The sequence below is a fragment of the Lonchura striata genome, chromosome 2, assembly GCF_050655825.1.
Source record: "Lonchura striata isolate lonStrDom1 chromosome 2, ASM5065582v1, whole genome shotgun sequence".
Classification (NCBI taxonomy): Eukaryota; Metazoa; Chordata; class Aves; order Passeriformes; family Estrildidae; genus Lonchura; species Lonchura striata.
Window position 1 is genome coordinate 50,513,435 of NC_140704.1, and position 18,678 is coordinate 50,532,112.

General features: G+C 34.8%; 1 protein-coding gene across 5 annotated transcripts in view; it reads right to left on the reverse strand.

The window, feature by feature from the left end:
- Window positions 1–18,678, reverse strand: part of CNTNAP2 (contactin associated protein 2) — a 1,072,692-nt gene that overhangs the window by 724,930 nt on the left and 329,084 nt on the right. For all 5 annotated transcript variants that reach the window (XM_031503926.3, XM_077786381.2, XM_085573411.1 and 2 more), the window contains one exon: window positions 1,123–1,316. In XM_031503926.3, coding sequence (XP_031359786.2) covers window positions 1,123–1,316 — 194 coding nt within the window. The remainder of the gene's footprint in view (window positions 1–1,122; window positions 1,317–18,678) is intronic.

An 18,678-nucleotide genomic window follows, 5' to 3' on the forward strand; every position in this document is an offset into this window, starting at 1 on the left:
GAATGGAAGGCTAGTGTTTTCAACAAGAATGAAATTAGTGGTTTATCCATGAAAAAAATGTAAAAAACAACGCCAAATTATATGCTTTTTCCTAAAATTCTTATAGCATAAATACCCATTGTCATGGCTTAACCTCAGGCAGCAGCTAAGCAACACACAGCTGTTCACTCCCCCACGGTGGGATGAGGGAGAGAACAGGAAAAATGAGAAAACTCATGGGTTGAGATACAACCAGTTTCATAGGTAAAGCAAAAGCCACACTCAAGCAAAGTCATAAAGGAACCCATCCACCACTTCCCACAGGCAGGCAGCCTTCTTGCCATCCCAAGGAAAACAGGACTCCATCACATGTAACAGTGACTTGGAACACAAAATGTCATTACTCTTTCCCCGTTCCCCAGTATTACACATTGAGCATTACTCCTTATGGCAAGGGATACCCCAGTGGTCAGCTGGAGTCGGCTGTCCTGGCTGTGCCCTCTCACAGTTCCTTGTGCACCCACAGCCTACTTGCTGGAGAAGGGTGAGAAGTAGAAAAGGCCTTCAGGCTGTGCAAGCACTGCTCACCAATAAGGAAAACATCCCTGAATGAGCAATGCTCTTCCCAGCAAAACCCAAAACACATCCCCAAATTAGCTACTGTGAATAAAATTCTCATAGCCATCCCAGCTAAAACAAACACATCCCTGTAGCACCAGTATGGAAAACACTATATACATGATAAAATTGCTCTCCAGCACACGTACACACAAGGAGAAATTACCTTCCAAAATTTTAACAAAAGACTTTTCAAAATCACTATTTTATCTCATGCCATGAAATTAGTTAAAAGGAGAGACAAAGCATAAGAGGACCATTGAGCAATACTAGCAACCAAAAACAAATTTGCATGTTCTGCTAAATATTCTCATCATGAAATGGGTTTTCTAATCTGGGGATAGCCCTCCTGACAGCAGCTGCATCCTAAATAACTGTGTTTTTAGCAAAGCTCTGTTCTGTCCTGATAGAAACATTGAAGGGTTGTACAAGTCATAGGACTCAAAAAAAAAAAAAAAAAAAAAAAAAATCACTGACAATAAACATCATTACAGCACACACCTCCATTTCATAGCAATTACTTACCCAAATGTTTCCATCTTGGTGGTATGGTTTCCAGTTTCTCCCTGTATCGCTATAGAGCATCCGATATTGAGTAACCCAGTCAGAGCTGCTGTACCTGCCTTGAGTTGCAATAGCACTGATCTGCTTCCTGTTCCCAAAATCCACTTGCAGCCATTGGTAATGATCACTGTCTGATGGAGACCAGCCTCCTGCACCTGTTGTGAAGAAGCAGAAGGGAGATTTAGATCTCAGGCTGTTGCTTTGATGTGAACTCATTGTGAAGATGCTGATTGCTGAAAGTCAGCCCAGCTGAGAGGAATAGGATATAAAAAAAATTTGAACACATACAAAAGAAATATGAGTTCCCATTAAAAAAAAAAAAAAAAAAAAAAAAAAAAACCCAGAACAAATGTTAGCACAGGCTTTAAGTACATTAAATCTATTGCCTTAATCATATTTTTAATATCATTATAATGCCTTAATGGGATGCCTGCGAACCAATCAATGCCTTCATAATGCTTTAATTACAGTTTATTACTTTTTGCCAAATTATAATTTTTCAAGGGTTGACCAATTTTACATTAATTCTATTGTAATCATTAAATCATTATTTTTTTTTTATTTTCTATGCTTTTTCATTAACATTTCAAGTTGAAGAGATAATATAGATAAAAAGTGAGGAAATAAGAGCAAGTTCTCTGCTTTTTTATGTTTCACTATGAAGCACAGACTGAAAGATCTATCAGAAGAATTGAGAAAGGAGCAGGTACTGCAGGGCTAGATTCAGTTTTGATCTGCTGGTTGTACAAGCTGTCACAGATTACATTGGCAGATGCCTTACACAAGTGTTATTGCTCTTTATGGGTCTATGAATTAACTCGACAGTAATACTATTAATATTCTTCTCAGCCACTAGATTACATTAAACTGTTCTAAATAAAGAAGGCCAGTGATGCATAGATCAATGTTGTATTGAGACATTAATGCAATTTCTTATCCTGAAATAAAAATATTTAGGGGAAAACTGTATTAGGATTCTTCAGAGAATACTAAAATTTCTCAGAAAGATATTATAATGATATAGCTATTATAATGGTAAGCATTAGGAAATACATGAAATAAAAACCCTCATTTATCAAAATAGGGAAAAAGTGGAGTATCATTCCCTTTATATCATAACAGACATTAATACACAGAAAGCAAAATGTTTGCAGACTTGATGTGATTTACAGGGGTTTTATTTTGCTTTTAGCTTTGAGAAATAAATGTCTTGGCACACCATCAAATCATGTAGTCTAGTCCATGGGCCAATTTTTATTGCTTTTAATTTCACTTATAGTCTTCAATTGATGTCACAAGCCTTGCCAGCTTGCCAAACAAGCAACATTGCTATACTGCATCTTATATACTCCCATCATTAGGCGGCAGCATTGCCTCAGTCTTAGACAACCCTAAAACTCATTCAGTTGCTAGAGGTGTTAAGTTTGCAGGTCATTGGATATTTTAATGTCATCATATCAACAGGATGATGCCTCATGTGGTTGCCTTTCATTGTAATTAAAAGTGTAGCACTACACCAATGACAACTAAGTTGTTAAAATTCTCAGGATTTACAATAGATGCTTTCTCCTTACTCTACCCAGGAAAATAAACACGATATTTTAGCTGTAGGGAATAGTTAATGCTATTTAAAACAAATAAACCCCAAAAAACACCCTTCCTGAAAAGCACTTGCAGGTAAAATATTCCTACACATTCCCAAATTCAAACTTGATCTAGTTTTGCAGACTGATCATTCAAAACAGAATGCAGCTTCCTCATAACTACTATGCATGGAGACGGAAGAGTTATCTCTACATATTTGTCCTAATAGCAGAGGTGATATCTTCTCTCCCTATCCTAATATTCCCATTAAACTGACATATCTGTGACTGATGGCATGCAAAAGATAAGAAGCTGGCACTATGCAAAAGCCATCTTTTTTAAAAAACCCTTTTGTGGCTACCAAAAAAAATAAGGTTCAGATATGAGCATTTTAAAAATTTTTATGAAAGACAAAATTAAACAGTCAATCAATAAAATTTCCTTCATCAATGCAATTGTTGAAAAAGTGTAACATACTACAATGCTATGAAGGTTAGAATAGATATTATAGTTTTTACCATAATGCAGGAGATTTATATTAAACCAGGAGATTTTGTTAAACACATTTAAAGGTAAAGGCTTTGAAGCATAACAAGAAATAGCTTTTTTATTTAGTACATTCATATTACTTAGACAAGGCTTTGGCCTTCTGTAGTTGATAAGCAGTCATTGTAAATTTCAACTATGTTTCAAATAGTCATTACCTACAAGTCCTTTGAAATTTTTGTAAAAATGAAGTGCTGGTATTCCTTTCCTCAGTTGTTTTTTATGTAAGAAGAGTTAGAAAGTATTTTTACATCATGCTTAAGAAAAGTTAGAGAGATGTGACACAACAGTCACATCTAGGCCATGAGATGCAAACACAAGTTTTGCAAGACAGACTGCCTTATAACCATTTCTAATAAGCAAGAGACAAGATTTTTAGTTAATGTTGCAAAGAGCAGCAAACAATATTATTCTGTATCTCAGTTACAGGTTTCCCTTCTGGCTTTTCCAAGCAAGTAAAGAAATAACTAGTCAAAAGGACGAAGGAGAAACATGCTACGTTACAGCTGAATGTGCTGCTTAGCAGGTCAGCATGGCAAAGGAATGGTGGTCAGCCTGAGCAGGCAGGGCAGCCATCAGAAGCAGCCTGTGAACATCAATTAAATTTGTCCTCTTCCACTTTGATTCACCAAGCTGTGCAATTTGGGGGAGATGCCTACTTTGTTAGTTTTGTTGCTGATACATGTAACCTTTAGTGGTTCAAGGATCCTTTTTTTCTCCTTCAAAGTATTTCAAGAACATGCTATAAATAAGTTATGAAAATGTTGGATTAAGTACAAATTTCCCCACTGTGAAATCTTGAAAACACCCTGAATTAACTGGAGGAATTTAAGTACATTTGTATCTCCATTCAATCTAAGTAGATACAAAAGTCTCACATCCCCATAAATGTGCATACACTCACAGTTCTTAATATCATTAAATATTTTGCTGAATAAAACCCTGCTTCTTCATTGGAATTCAGAATTTGGTTTTATACTAGATTGGGAATAGAGGAGTTACTTTTAATTACATATTTTGCATTTTTGAAGGAGTGAGGAATTCAGAAATCAAACCTAATTTCCATAGTATTGCATTATTTTTGAAATAAACAGAACTTTATGGCCAATACATTATGAAAGAATAATGAATTATCTTTAGTGAAGGAGCAAAATAACAGCATGTTAGTAGATTACAGGTAACATTATGTCACACTGGAACTAGAGTGGTGTACTAATATTGTTGAATAACTGCTATTCAGAGTTATTATTCACACTTTGGTGTAAACTGTTCATTTTTAATAGTTATTGGCTATATCCTGAATTTTATTACATTTATTATTTTCACTTTTTACTATGTCAGAAAAATAGGTACTGGATGAATGTTTTTTCCTACAATGTTCCCTTTATTTCATCTACTGTCTTTTAATGAGAAATAGCGCAATATATAATGAAATCAATTGACTTACAAATTAGGAGGAGATTAGAACAAAAAAATTGTTTTAAAGATACTAAACACATGCATATAAATACAATTAACTTTCCTTAAAATGGTAATGGGCATTTATGGAGCTTTTAGGTAATAACAGTGCAATGAATTTGATTGCAAACAGTATCTGCTTCCTATTTTTATTTTTATGCTGTTCCAGAATTTAATGGGATTTAACATATTTGTACAATCAGCAGTCAAAATATTTGACTCAGTGACATGAAACAAGTGAGTAATGAGATACTCTGGTTTGTACCACATAGCACTCTACACCACACACAGGGCAATTCATTTAAACTTGAGCAAGAACGACTGTACATGAACTTTCATCAACAGGGAACTCCAAGTTAGCAACAGTAAAGTCATCACTGAGCATGTGGCTCAAATATCTTTGAGTATCCAAGAATCTTTCCTGTGCATAAAAACCTATAGGTTTAATCAGCACAGTCAGCCAGAGCATTCCTGTAAAAGGCAGCTATGAAAGATTTCATACAGCATTATTTTTTAAAGAAATCATTTGATCTGCTCCTGACCAAGCTACTGAAACAAACATGACATGTCTTATGGGGAAGCCATAAAACTATATTCAGAATGCCAAGAACTTGTAAAAGTGGAAATTGTTAATGATTTTAAAACAAATAAAAATTATTGCTAACAAACAGTACTTGAAATTCAGAGGCTTAATATTTTTATTATTATTCTAAATATAAATATGAACTTATAATATGAACTTATAAGTATTCCAACTTGTTTCCTTTTTTTATTGCATTTTATTCCACAAGTTCATTCTGTGGAATAGAAAGAAGCATGAGAAACTTAGTTTATTTCTGAATGACACATGCATAATATAATTCAAGGAGTATAGAGAATTTTATACTCAACATGGACCTATTTTTTCATGTATAATTTCTTCCTTTTAATTAATTACACATTTCAGCTCCCTATTCAAAGTTGGGGAGTGAGCTACCTCCCATTTAGGACACACAAAGACAGTCAACATGATGAGTTAAGCTTTATTTTCTCATCATTCCCCATGATGAATTTTCAGTAAATAGCAAAGCTGGGGTAGGCTCACAGATTTTATATTTTTATTTGAACTATCATAGGATACTGAATTTACAGCTCTATAAGAAGGGGACAATGATGATTTTGAAAAATCTCTTCTGTTTCATTTAGAAATCATTTTTTTGAAATCTGGGACTTTCATTTCCATTCATGATGAAAACTGGAAACACTAATTTGCACAGGAAGAATCCATTCTTGTTTTAGTCTCACTTGTTTGTCACTCCCTACTTCAAATCACAAAATTAAAAATGCCATTACTGCAGCAAGTCTAGTATTTTACTCTTTCCAAATCAGTAATAAAAAAAGTTTCAATGACATGAATTAAAAAAGAGGATCCTTACTCAGAAATTTTATTAGAAAGCAATTTATAGATGTAATATGTAGGTTTTGGGGTAGATACAATTCAGTGGATTATTTTATCTAATAATAGAACAATTCTATAGCCTTTTAGCAAGGAAAAAAAAAATGGGTTTTTTTAATAATTATGTAATAATAGCGTGAAACATTCCTAGAGCTTGAATCATCTCATTTTTATGGGAAAACCACAACATAATCTGTCAATGAGAAATAGCACTTTCTAGGTCACTGCCATAGCATGAAATCAATACCGTTTGACACCTTGCTATTTTCCAAGACATTGCTTGTCATTCTGCTACATAAAAGATAAATCAAGACCAAAAAGAAATCTTTGAAATACTGAAATCATTCTGCACTTCAGAGAAAATATAGGCAGCCATTTTCTACAGTCCCTAGAAAACAATATAAGAGACCCAAACTCCTAAATGGCATAAATCTACCGGCACTCTTTATTACTATTGTAGTTAAGCAGGACATCAACGGACGTTTAAATTTTTGCCTTGTCTTCCTCTGTCCATTTTATAATACAGTGTAGATAAAGACATTACTCAGAGAAAATAAGATGCTTCCAGCTGTGAGGCCCCCAACAAAGGAAGAATGAGGAATTATAGGAATAAGTCCAGAGGAAGTCACAAGAGGCTCTAAGGGCTGAAGCACATCTTCTCTAGTCAGGATGAGAAAATTTGGATTGTTCAGCCTTGAAAAGAGAAGGCTTTGGATGAACTAAATGTAGTCTTCCAGTGCCTGAAGGAAGCCTACAAGGAAGATGGAGAGAGACTTTTTTCTAAGGGTGTGTAGTGACAAGGAAAGAGGGAATGGCTTCAAACTGAGAGAGCAGATTTAGGCTAGACATTAGGAAAAAATTCTTTACTGCAGCAAGTTACCCAGAGAGGCTGTGGATGCCCCATTCCTGGCAATGTTCAAGGTCAGGTTGAGGAAGGCTTTCTGCTCTTGTAGAAAGTGTTGAAACTACATGATCTTTAAGGTCTTTTTCAGTCCTGGAACACTACAGTGGGTCTAGTCACATTGGGAAAAGTTATGCTTATCCAGAAAACTTGGATGACTACAGACTTCGCATTTCAGGCTGCTTTGAAGGAGGGTCACGTTTACCATGTACGTGATAGAGTCCTCCAAAAAAGATACTTCCTCCTCTTACAGAGCTTCACTTCTAATTAATACAATCTCTTCCTGATACTGGCATGGACAAACATTTCTTTCCTTATCATAAACAGCATGCATTTGTTTATTTCTTGTATACATCTTCTGTTCTAGCTAAATTTGGATTTATAATCCATTCCCTATCTTCAGGGTAGGGATTTGCTTTTGCATTTTTGAAAAGCTCTTCTTTTTAGCACATAACAGCAGAGATGCATTTGCAGACAAGACCATGCAAAACACCAATGATAGGCAAATAATGAACATTCAGCTTCAAGAGAAGCAAAGGTTGATATTTAGAAGATAAAAAATATTGAGAAAATAGCAGCATGAGAGAAAAAGAGAACAAAAATGACAAATAGATATCTTCTTCTCTAGAATTCACTATTAGAATTTACCCCAAATCAAACCATATTTACTAGAAACTGGCAAATTACATCCAACCTTTGACCTAGTTCTCCATGAGTTAAAACTCTATGCTCTTTCTAGATGGGTAGAAAGAATTAGGAGACAGTAAACTCTGACTCTCTTACTATAAAATATATCTAATAAAACTAATTTTTCAGGGGTAAAACAGGAAAGATCCAATATTCATTCCTCAAATTAGCTTTCCTTGTTAGCAGCTGAAAGGTGCTAAGAAGCCTATAAAGGGTGTGTGGTTTTAATTTTTAAACTATGTAAAAGAACTATTTTTATTCTATTTTGGTGGAGGAGAGTAAGGATTAGCCCTTCAAATATTTTTTTGAACAATGTTAGACTTATTTTAGAAGACTTGCCTTCCAGTAAAAAAGTAGACAGGGTCCGTATATGTAAAAAAATCCCCTAATTATATTTCTTTAAATTATTTCATTTTCATTTAAAAACATGAAAGTTAAAAGTAGAAATAACCCAAGGGATAACAGTAGTTATCAGGATACAGTTCACATAGATCTTTTTAAAAAGAACATTAAAATCACTATATTATTTTTTAAATCTCAATAGATCTATTTTACAGTAAATGCAATTAAAATAAATCCCTTGATGTAGTGTCTGCTTCTTAATACCCACTGCTTCCTAGTATATCTTAACTGAGCACACATCACATATGAGGGAATGAACAGTCAATTTGCCCTAAGGAACAGTGGTGATATCTAACAAAAAATTGATGCAAAAGAGATCTCATTGTTGTCATTCACAGTTGTCATGCTCAAAGTGGAGGAAAAAAAGTCAGAAACCTAAGGAGTCTCATATCCTGAATTCACTGTTGGGGAACAAATACTTTGCAGCTTTGGTTATTTTAATGAACACATCACTTTAAACTATGCCTTTCCCATCTGTTCTGCTTTCTAATTACATATGCAAAGAAAAGCTCATTCACAACTGCATCCTAATGGAATCTTAAACAAAACTGGGACAAGATTTAAATATTCTGTGCACATCATCTGTATTCAAGACATCAAGCAGCTTCTTCTCCATGAGGTGTTTTCTTGTTTTTTGGGCAGAAAGTTGAGGCGAGGCAAGGCAATGGATTGATGCACCCTGGCATGCAAATCCCTTGCATACAAAATAACCACAGTGGCATACAAAAGATGAAGTAGAGAGTAGAGAGATCTCCCTTTCCTCACATCACCTTTGCAAGTACCACGACACAAATCTCTTATTGTATGTTTATGCATTGCAGCACTGGGGTTTTCCTGACAAATCAGGTCATATCTCTGGCAAGAGCTAGCAAGTGTCTAGTTAATGGAGAACAAATACTACCTCTGCAGTGTCTGTGCTGAGCAATTGAGCCCTGATTAGTAGATTATTATCCAAGATATAAATGATGGCCAGATCACAAATAGCAAGGTTTTACTGACTGTGATTGAATAGCATTTACATCACTTTAAAATACAAGCTCATTACTGCAGTTTCTTGCAATTGCTGTGATCCTTCCTTAGTAGAGATGTCAGAGAAAGAGGAATTAAGGTATTCCAGCACCTGATTTACAACATTTCAACAGCAATGAGTTGCCTAAGCATTTTAGTCACCTAAGTCATCTCCTGTTTCCATCAGTTGAGCCCACAAATTGATGGAAGCCAAAGCTGAATTACTGAAAGTTATATCATTGTGTTCTAGCTTACCTTGATTAATATTTTTCCCTCAAATGATTGCACATGCAAGATGATTAAATTATGTAATTCTGGCTTACATATCTTGTTCTGTGATAAGTCTTCAGCCATAAAAGATAAAAGCTGAACCTCCAGTCTTACAGATGCTTGCTGTGTGAGATCCTATAGGGAATATAGTTTCTGCCATTAGTATAACATAGTTTCTGCTTCAGTATATTCAGTTCTTGTGGTGTGCAAACAACACTAGTGAAATGCTCTCTGTGAAAAAATAGAAGCCCCATGTTTACTTCATTCTACTCACTGTTTTCTATCTATGTTTTTTAACTGCAAATCTCCTGGTCTGTGTCTCTGACAAAAAAATCTCCCTTGAAATGCCCTGCTCCTGGTGTACTCCCTCCAGCTCTTTCAGGCCCTTAAGGAGTCTTAGCCCAGCAAGTAAAACAAAAAACAAAAAAAACAAAAAAAAACCCAAAAAAACCCCTAAAAAACCCCAACAACAATTAAAAAACTATCTGGCTCCAGAGAGTAAATAAAGTAGTTCTGAAGTCCAGCTCCCTTAATGATTGTCAACAGTCAACCTTTGCTGGCTGCTCCTGATGTTTGTAACACCCACTTGGGCTCAGCTCCTGGACTGCTACAGAATCTGAAGACTGCACACTTTTTTCTCTTGTTACATTTTTTTACATTTCTACCAGTTTGTTTTTTGTAGTGCTGTTGGTGTGGTTTGGGGTTTTTAGCTTGCTTGGTTTTTATAAGGTTCTTTTTTTTGAGATTGGCAGGAAAAAATCCATTCAGGAATATATTCAGACTGAAGATTCTTCCCTAGTGTTTTCTATCCAGGCTAAACCTGATTTTCCTCTATACACTTTTCCATCTGCTCAAAATTTCAAACCTGAATTCCCACTCTACAGGAATTTATAAGAAGATGGTCTCAACCCAAATGGTGGTGATTTCTCAAAGATCAAAACTGTTAATAAAGCAGTCTGAAATATTCTTTCTTTCTTGAGTGGTAAAATCACTGTGCATTTTGATAATTTTCTACAAAAAATTATAAGTGAAGCTAATGAACTTTCATAAAAAGGAACAAAATTATTGAAAGTAAAAAATTATATCAGCCATTGCAACTGAAGTTTTATGAATAGTCAGAAATAGTTTTTTGAGCCTTTTCCATATGCAAATTGCCTAGAAAAATAACAATTAGAGGGAGATATACTACCCTCTTATTTGTGTCAATGTGATATTGACTCAATCCTTAGAAAAAGGACTCTTCCCTATCTGCCTCATTGTTTAGACACTGTTTCCAAGTGCTTCTGCAAATCATACCTTGCTCAAGATACCACACGAGCTCTGATAGCACCATTGCCATACGTGAATATAAGCTGTCACTACTGCTCAATCTGTCCTAGTACATGTATTTAATTTTTCTGCCTTTCTTTCAACAAGGAGAAGCACAGAATTGTGAAATATTGAGAGATGACTTTTGAAATCTAATATACAGCTGATTCAAGGTGTATGTGGCATTTTCTGTTTTAGCAAAGTTAAAAGATAATTATATTTTTCTTTAATGCATCTATTTCAAACAGTACTGAGATCCTTATCCTTTCTCTCCATTAAGAAAATATATTCTATTTTTAAAAATTACTCTGTACTGCATCCATTTTGGTGATAAAAGCTCATATTATGCCTTTTATTTTGCTAATAGCAAAACATTTATTAATATCATGTGCAGAGTTGCAACAACATCAGAGGAATAATTTTCTTCTTTATTTTAATTTGTAAAATAATATGTTCATTTCAAGATAGAACTATACTACAGTAGAATTCAACTTTTAGGGCAGCAATTTGCCTGAAGTCTGTGGTAAACTACTAATAAACAATGAGGATTCCCTAATGAGTTTATACTCCTTGAAGCCAAAACATAGCACTGTATACAAAAATCATTATAATCACATGAGACTAAAGGAGGGGGAAAAAAAGCCAGCAAAAAAACTTAGAACACTAATAAAAGTATCAATGCTCTTATTAGTGGCATCAAATGTTAATTTACCCTCATGGGATTAACTAATTTGGTACCTTTTAGACACTAATCAGGGTAAGAAATTCTGCTAGGATTTTTATTCAATATAAATTAATGAGAACTCAAAGTTCATTCAGCAGAGCATCTCAAAAATTACACTATAATAAATTAAAAGCCCCAAATGCACACTCCAACCCTTCTTTTTAAAATTTCAACCCACAGAAGGGATGAGAATATGGAAATGTTGGCTTTATAGTAGGAGGGTTCAACATACATAGTCTGGGGGAGGATTCAAAGCAGGATTTAACTTCAGGTGTCCTGAATCCTCCCCAGTTCTCTCCCTGCCTCTGTTAGCCCTCTAATACTCTTAAGAAGACATAGCTCCCTAGGCAGAAATTAATCTCTCTGCAGCTTCCACACTCTTCATTTAAGCTCTTCAGGCTACAGATTGAAATACTTGTTCTGAATGCATGTTTTTCAACACTGCTGAGAAGAAAAATGAACTTTTGCATGTCTGGACTAACTGAATATACCCACTCCCCCAGCAAAAGAAAAAAATCCCAGCACCTCAAGCACCTAGACTGCAGATTGGACCCAAGTAATTTCTGTTGGTTCTGAGCAGCAGTTGGCTGATGAAGAAACAGCCACAGCCACAAAAAAAGTATTCAAAAAAAGTATTCCTCTAACTTGGCAGTAGCAATGCCCAGGCAAGAAAAGACCTAATTGAGGATAAAAATAAATTTAGTTTGTGTTCATGCAAACTGCTGTAACACATCATTTGCAAAGACAACTGAGAAAACAAAGAGTATTCTGAAACTTTCTGAGGAAGGCTATATTGCTAAAGATAGTGATTTCTCCTACTTCACCATAAATGCATAACCCAGGGCTTCATCCCCACAGAGCTTGCTGCTCTGACATTACAGAAGTTACATAATTCTCTTCCTGAGTAAAGCTCATGGTTCTTCCTGCATGCTGAAACAAGCAAGTCTTAATAGCAGTCTTCAAGGAAATTTCCATCTACTGAACCTGGACATGGAAAGGGCTTAAGCTAAATTGTCCAGAAACATCCATGCCACTGTATGACAGCTTTTCCATGCTCTCCTGATTCACTTTTATATTTCAGCAAGCCACTCATCACAGACAGTATTTCTCTGCTTTCAATTAGATGGACATGTATGGCAGCAACTCTCTGGTCACAGAGACCAACACATAACTTTTCCAGGCTTTGTCCTGTGAGAAGATCAGAGAAAAGAATGATAAACAATTCTTGTCTTCACTTGCTGCACCTGTTGCTGTGAAAATGTGGAATGTGTTATGGAGATTTGTTTACCAAAGGGTGGTTTCTTAATTGGCCAATGGTGATGGTGTTTGGACTGGAGGACCAATTAGGTCCACCTGTGTCATGACTGTCTATAAAAGCAATGGGTTTCTTAATAAGTGTAGAATAATAAAGTGATCGATCAGCCTTCTGTGAATCATGGAGTCAATGCTAATTATTACCTGGCTAAGAGCCTGTGACAACAGATATGATTCCTACTGAAGACAGTGGGATTTTCCTGATGGCAGAAGCCCAGGAAATAAGTATGCAGTAAGAACCTCTAAAGTACTAAAGTAGCTAAATCACTACTTCTGTAAAAATTGAATCCTATGATTATTGTACCATAAAAATGTTTTAAACAGGCAAACCCACATGACTTAAGAAGAGAAAGCAAGATATAATAATTCTATCTATTATGGTTAGAATATAGATTTAAATACAGGTTTTTTAAAAGAATGAAAGAGAAAAAAATGTGCCTTTTAATTTTGGGTTTAAAAGCATCTTATCCCATAATTAGCTTCTGATTTGGTAATGCTAGTTAAGCACCAAAACATCAGTCGCTTACAAGATCTAGCCAATGCTTATGAAGATGCTTCAACTATTTTTCTCTTTTATTTTTTATTACTACAATGAATTTATTTTTTCTTATTACTAGAAGCAAAGTATCCTTTGGAAAACAGAAATTTTATTTGCCATAGATTTTACAAAGCAAATTTGTCACAAATGTTACCCCAGTAAAAACATTTATGTCTGTAACATATGTTAATTTGATCTATCAAAATGTATAATATATCATGAAGTTTTTCCTGACATACTCCAGAAAACTGGGTTGGCTGCATCCCACTGTGCTGCCCTTCCAGCAGGTGTCAGAGATTAAAGTTTTGCATGAGAATGAGGGTATCCAATCTGGAGATGTTCTTAATTTGTTCAAAGAATACAGAACCTGTCGCTATTGGACACAAAATGAGTACACAGAAGCTTGGTAAGTTCAAAAAAGAAAAAGAGACAGTTTTATTCAAACATCTGGTATTTATAGAATTCCAAAGGTGACTGTGGATTGGAGGATGGAATTACCACTTCTACAACCACACTGGTCCAAAGATCAATCAATCATTTCTCTCCACCCACAAAGAACTATATAAACTATTCTATTTATACATGAAGTTGTGTGGTAACTCTGACTCTCAAATATTTAAACATTATCAGAAGGCTAAAGAAGTTTTATGAGAGCTTTAAAACTTTCAAAAGAACTATAAAAGAAAACTTAACACTTTTAAAAATCAGGGCAACGTGAACCCACTTTCTTATTGTAATTTTGTGGATTGTAATATATTCCTGTCAAAATTTCACCCCTCACCAGCTTCTCCTTGGACCCTGACACACAATGTCTCAATGATAGGCCCAGCTCTACATTCCCAGTCTGTATGTATTTCTGTGCATCACTTGAGAGGTATCTCTTTGCTCTGTTTTTCTCCTCCTCTTGATGTCTCTTGTTTGTGTAGCTTTTGTTTTCCAACCCCCAACACCACTTTCCCATTTAAGTGGGGGTCGTAATTTTCCTGTGCTACCCTAAACTCAGTGGAGGAAACCAAAAGGGAGGGAACTGGAGCATTCATTCTGTGAAGAGAGACTGAATGACCAGGCCATGTTCAGACTTGAAAAGAGATGAGATGAGAAAATATTGTATGATCCAACTGTCTTACACAGGCTAAGGTATTTCACATCATTAAGACCATAAAGGAAGGGCCCTACTCCCTAAAAATTTCCTATTCTCCTTAAATAAGAACCTCTAATCTACAAGGGCTCAAATCTTTCCTGAAGTTTTATTGCTAAATTTGCCAAACTAAGTAATATTTGTGCTCTAGAAAACATCTCAGTAATAAATTTTCAGGATTTTGCATGCTTGCTTTTTTATTTTACCTTTAAAAAAAAATTCTCTGTATTGCAGAATCATCACTAGTACCACTTATCTACATCAGGATAATACTTTGATTTTCCATATGAGATTGACCTCTGCTTATTCATTACATCACTTTTTATTTCTTTAAAATTTTGATAGGAAATAATACTGCCATAGAAGTGGACTTCAATTTTCATATTTTTCTGCCTGGTATCTCATGGTCAACAATCTTCACTATTTTTCTGAATAGGTACTTTTGAGAAGTAATAAGGTTGCCCCACAAAACCCCCAAAAAATACACAAAACCCGCCATGAGCTCATGGAGACTGAGAAACATACAGTGCATTTCTTGAATTCATTCTGGGAGAAGAAGTAGAAATTAACACAAAAAGAGCAGAAAATTATAAAATTGGCTTTCAAACTCTTGTCTTGTAAAGGAAGTTATGGATTAATGCCATGGATTTGAAGAAGAAAAACTCTAATATAGAAAAAGCAAGGTTTATCACAAAACATTTACCAATAGTTACACAATGATGGGACTAGAAAATGTCCCATCATGTCCCAAAGGGGACTAGAAAATATGCCATTTTCCTTTGGCTGTCATTTGCTTGCATAAGTGCAAAAATACTACGGTCACAAAAATAAGAGCTGGTTCAGCTTGCCCTATAACAGATGGAACACCATTTTGCTATCTTTATCAGTATTTTGCTACGAGGTCTAAAATTCTGAATATGGTGCTTACAGCTCATTGTATTGAGTAGTGTCATTATCTGCACATTGACCTTAGAGCAGACACAAATACATCTTGTGGAACCAGATAATGAGATCAGCAAATGTAAGATCAAGTGTGGGGTTTACAAACTTGCTTAAAAATCTGAAAGCCAAAATAACTGTGACTTAATAGTCTTCATCAAAGATCCGGAAGGAAAAAAAAAAAATCATACTTGATTCTTAATCAGCAAATCAATGTGAAGTATTCTGGACACAACATTCCTCAGGATCTAAAGTTTCTACCGATCTTTATTTATAGACTTGAAGTTCTCAGTTACATCTCCCCTGGCACAATGCATGTTTGGATCACAGCCTGCATTTTAACCTTCCTAGCTCTTATTATAAAACTCCTTGAATCCACAGTAACTGAAATAGTTTTAGTTGCCACCAGTTTTCTCCTGCTCTGTACAAATTTGCCTGATAAATTCATGTTTAAGGCTAGCATTGCTACACACCATGGAAAATGATCTAAAACAGTAGCTTGTGTCATGTCAACATCCCTAGAGCTACACTCATCTGCTGAAGGCTTATATGCAAGTCAGAACATACTGTGTTGCTCTCGACCATGCCAGATCTGCAGTGACAAGTTTCTTCAACATTAAAGCTGAGTTTCTGAAGTGACAAGCCTCAGGAATTGAACATCTGCAAAATCTCCATGTACATTCCAGAATTCCAAAATCACAACAATTTTTATCAAACATTTTTTTAATCAGGCTGGTGATAACTGCATACTGTCACAAACTTAATAGTGCATCTGCCACAGCCATGAGTTTTTTACTGTGTTACAACCTTTTAAAAGTTTTCTTGGTGATCTCTCTCTTTGTGATGTGATGTCACTTCCCATTAGCCGTGAATACTTGTTGATGTAATTTGAGGTCATGGAAATGGCTGTGACACAGAAGGTACCAATATTAAAATAGATCAAAAACGTCCTTTTTGGTGAAGTTAAATTACCAGCATCAAATACAAACAAGCTGCTAAAATCTTTTCACTTGTGAAAGAATCCTTTCCATGGGAACAAACACTGGAAAAGTGGAAGTCCTTGAGCTTCTCATCCAGAGAAGGGATTTTGTTTTTTCTATCTACAAAGTGCAAGTGTCTTAATGCACTCTCCCCATCCCTGCCCATATCCAAACTTTATTTTGCTATTAAATGAATTACTGGGCACTTCCAGGGATTTTAATTGACTATGCCAAATCACCAAAAAAGACCAAAAAAATTAATGAAAAATCCTTCTTTTTATATGGGGATAATTGTTATAAAAGGTTAGCTTCATCATTTGGAGTTTACCTCTTTTATTTGGCATGACCTCTTTCAAAGGAATTTTTAGATAAATTGATGAACTTGATTTTACAGCTTTATCTGTTTATCTGACAAAGGAAATTTGATGCTCAGATGCTCAACTCTGCATTGTAGAAGCACATTATATACTTTCAAGCAAACATAGTTAAAAAGAACAATATAATCCCTCTAGGAATAAAAGGAAATCAAATTCAGACATGGTACATTAGCTTAATAAAATCCAGGAAAGACATTTACGAACTCTCTGGCCTGAGGGTCCCTTTAGGAACAAACACAAATGATCCTGTTTTTTACATAATCTTCCTTCACTTGCACTATCTGCATTGCAACAAATCCGTTCAATTTGAACCAGACAGTTCTGTGACAGCTACACTTTAAAGTGTGTCCTAATTTGTTGAGAGCAGTTTTCTGAATTAGCTCTGTAGCAATTGCATATCAATGTAGCTTTGTTTGAACAGATCTGAATGCATGTTATTCCTACCTTATGTTTTCCATGTAAATTTTAAAGAAAAAAGACTGTCACTCTCTCCATTAACATTAAGAACACAAAGGGATTTGTGCTCTGGACTTGCCTTGAAAATTAACAAAATTTAGGGGTTCAGTTCTCTAATATACATTTGCAAATTGATCTTTTCTCCTCTTTCCAATTTCATATAATCATCTACAGTTTAGTTCATTCCTATTCAATTATCCAGAACAATTTCAATTTTTCATCTTTAAAGTCTTTAATTTTCTTTTGTGTGATGTAGGAAGTGGGAGCATATTTTAAACAAAATTTTGTCAGAAAGTTGCATATACTGATTATTTAAAGCTCTGTCAATACTTACTAGTACTACTACTGTTAATCAACATCAAAACTAAATCTAGGCATAATTTTTTAAATTAAGTCTTTTATAGACTTCACATTCAACACATTCAAAATTATTTTCTTTGGTTGGTACTGTTAATAGCTTAAAATTGTCTATAAAAGCAGCCTATATTATATTTCCAGATAGCCATCATATTTTAAATTATGCTATCAACATCTTTTGGGACACTATTATGGGTTTTGCAGATTTCTCTATCATAAAATGGAATTAACAAAATTTGTCTGATACACAAGGAGAAAGCAGAATACTTAGTACCACCTCTGCAGGACAAAGGCTTTCTGCAAAATATTAACAATGAGCTTCCAGTGTTACGAAAAAATAATGCCTATATTTAATTGAAAATTTTGGAAATAAACCAGTCAATTTTTAACTGTTATAGATAATAAAGTACATAATTAAATTACTTTCTGTAACACATTCTAGGACCTTGACAGAAGGCTGAAATCTCACAATGCTTTTTATTACTCTGATCAGCAGCATCTTGTTCCTTAGCTGTAATATTTAGACCTCTTTAAAGTTCTTAGGGCAAATTTGCAAGATAAAGGCCATGATTACAGCCTTCAATTTACTTGCTTGTAATGTGATATATGGTAAGTCTCTGAAATAGTTGTAAGCAGTTTTATAGCTAAGCTTTCAGCTGCGTTTCATGAGGCATGTTAGACTATGGAGACAATCTATTTTTACTGTTATGCACCAGCCAAAAAATGTGGCAACCTTCTAAACAAGAAAAAGAAAAGCTTGCCATTGACAAAGACCTTAAAATAAGAAAACTTCTCTTTCCAGGGAATAGAAGATGGAAAGAAAAGGGAACACCTCTTTTCAGGTGATTAGAAATGATATGGCCTAATGATTCTGATAACACCCAATGCTCTTGTTGAACCAAAGAATTATTTTATGTCATTTTCTTATTTCTGCTATCATAGGAATTTGTTTCTACATTTTACTTCATAATCCAAATTCTTCTTTTTCAATAAGATCTGGATTTATGCTTATAGGTTAAATCAATTTATTTTGAGGTCTTTCTTGCCTTTTTTCTTATTTGCCATCAACTTCCCCTGTTCTTTTAAACTTCCTTG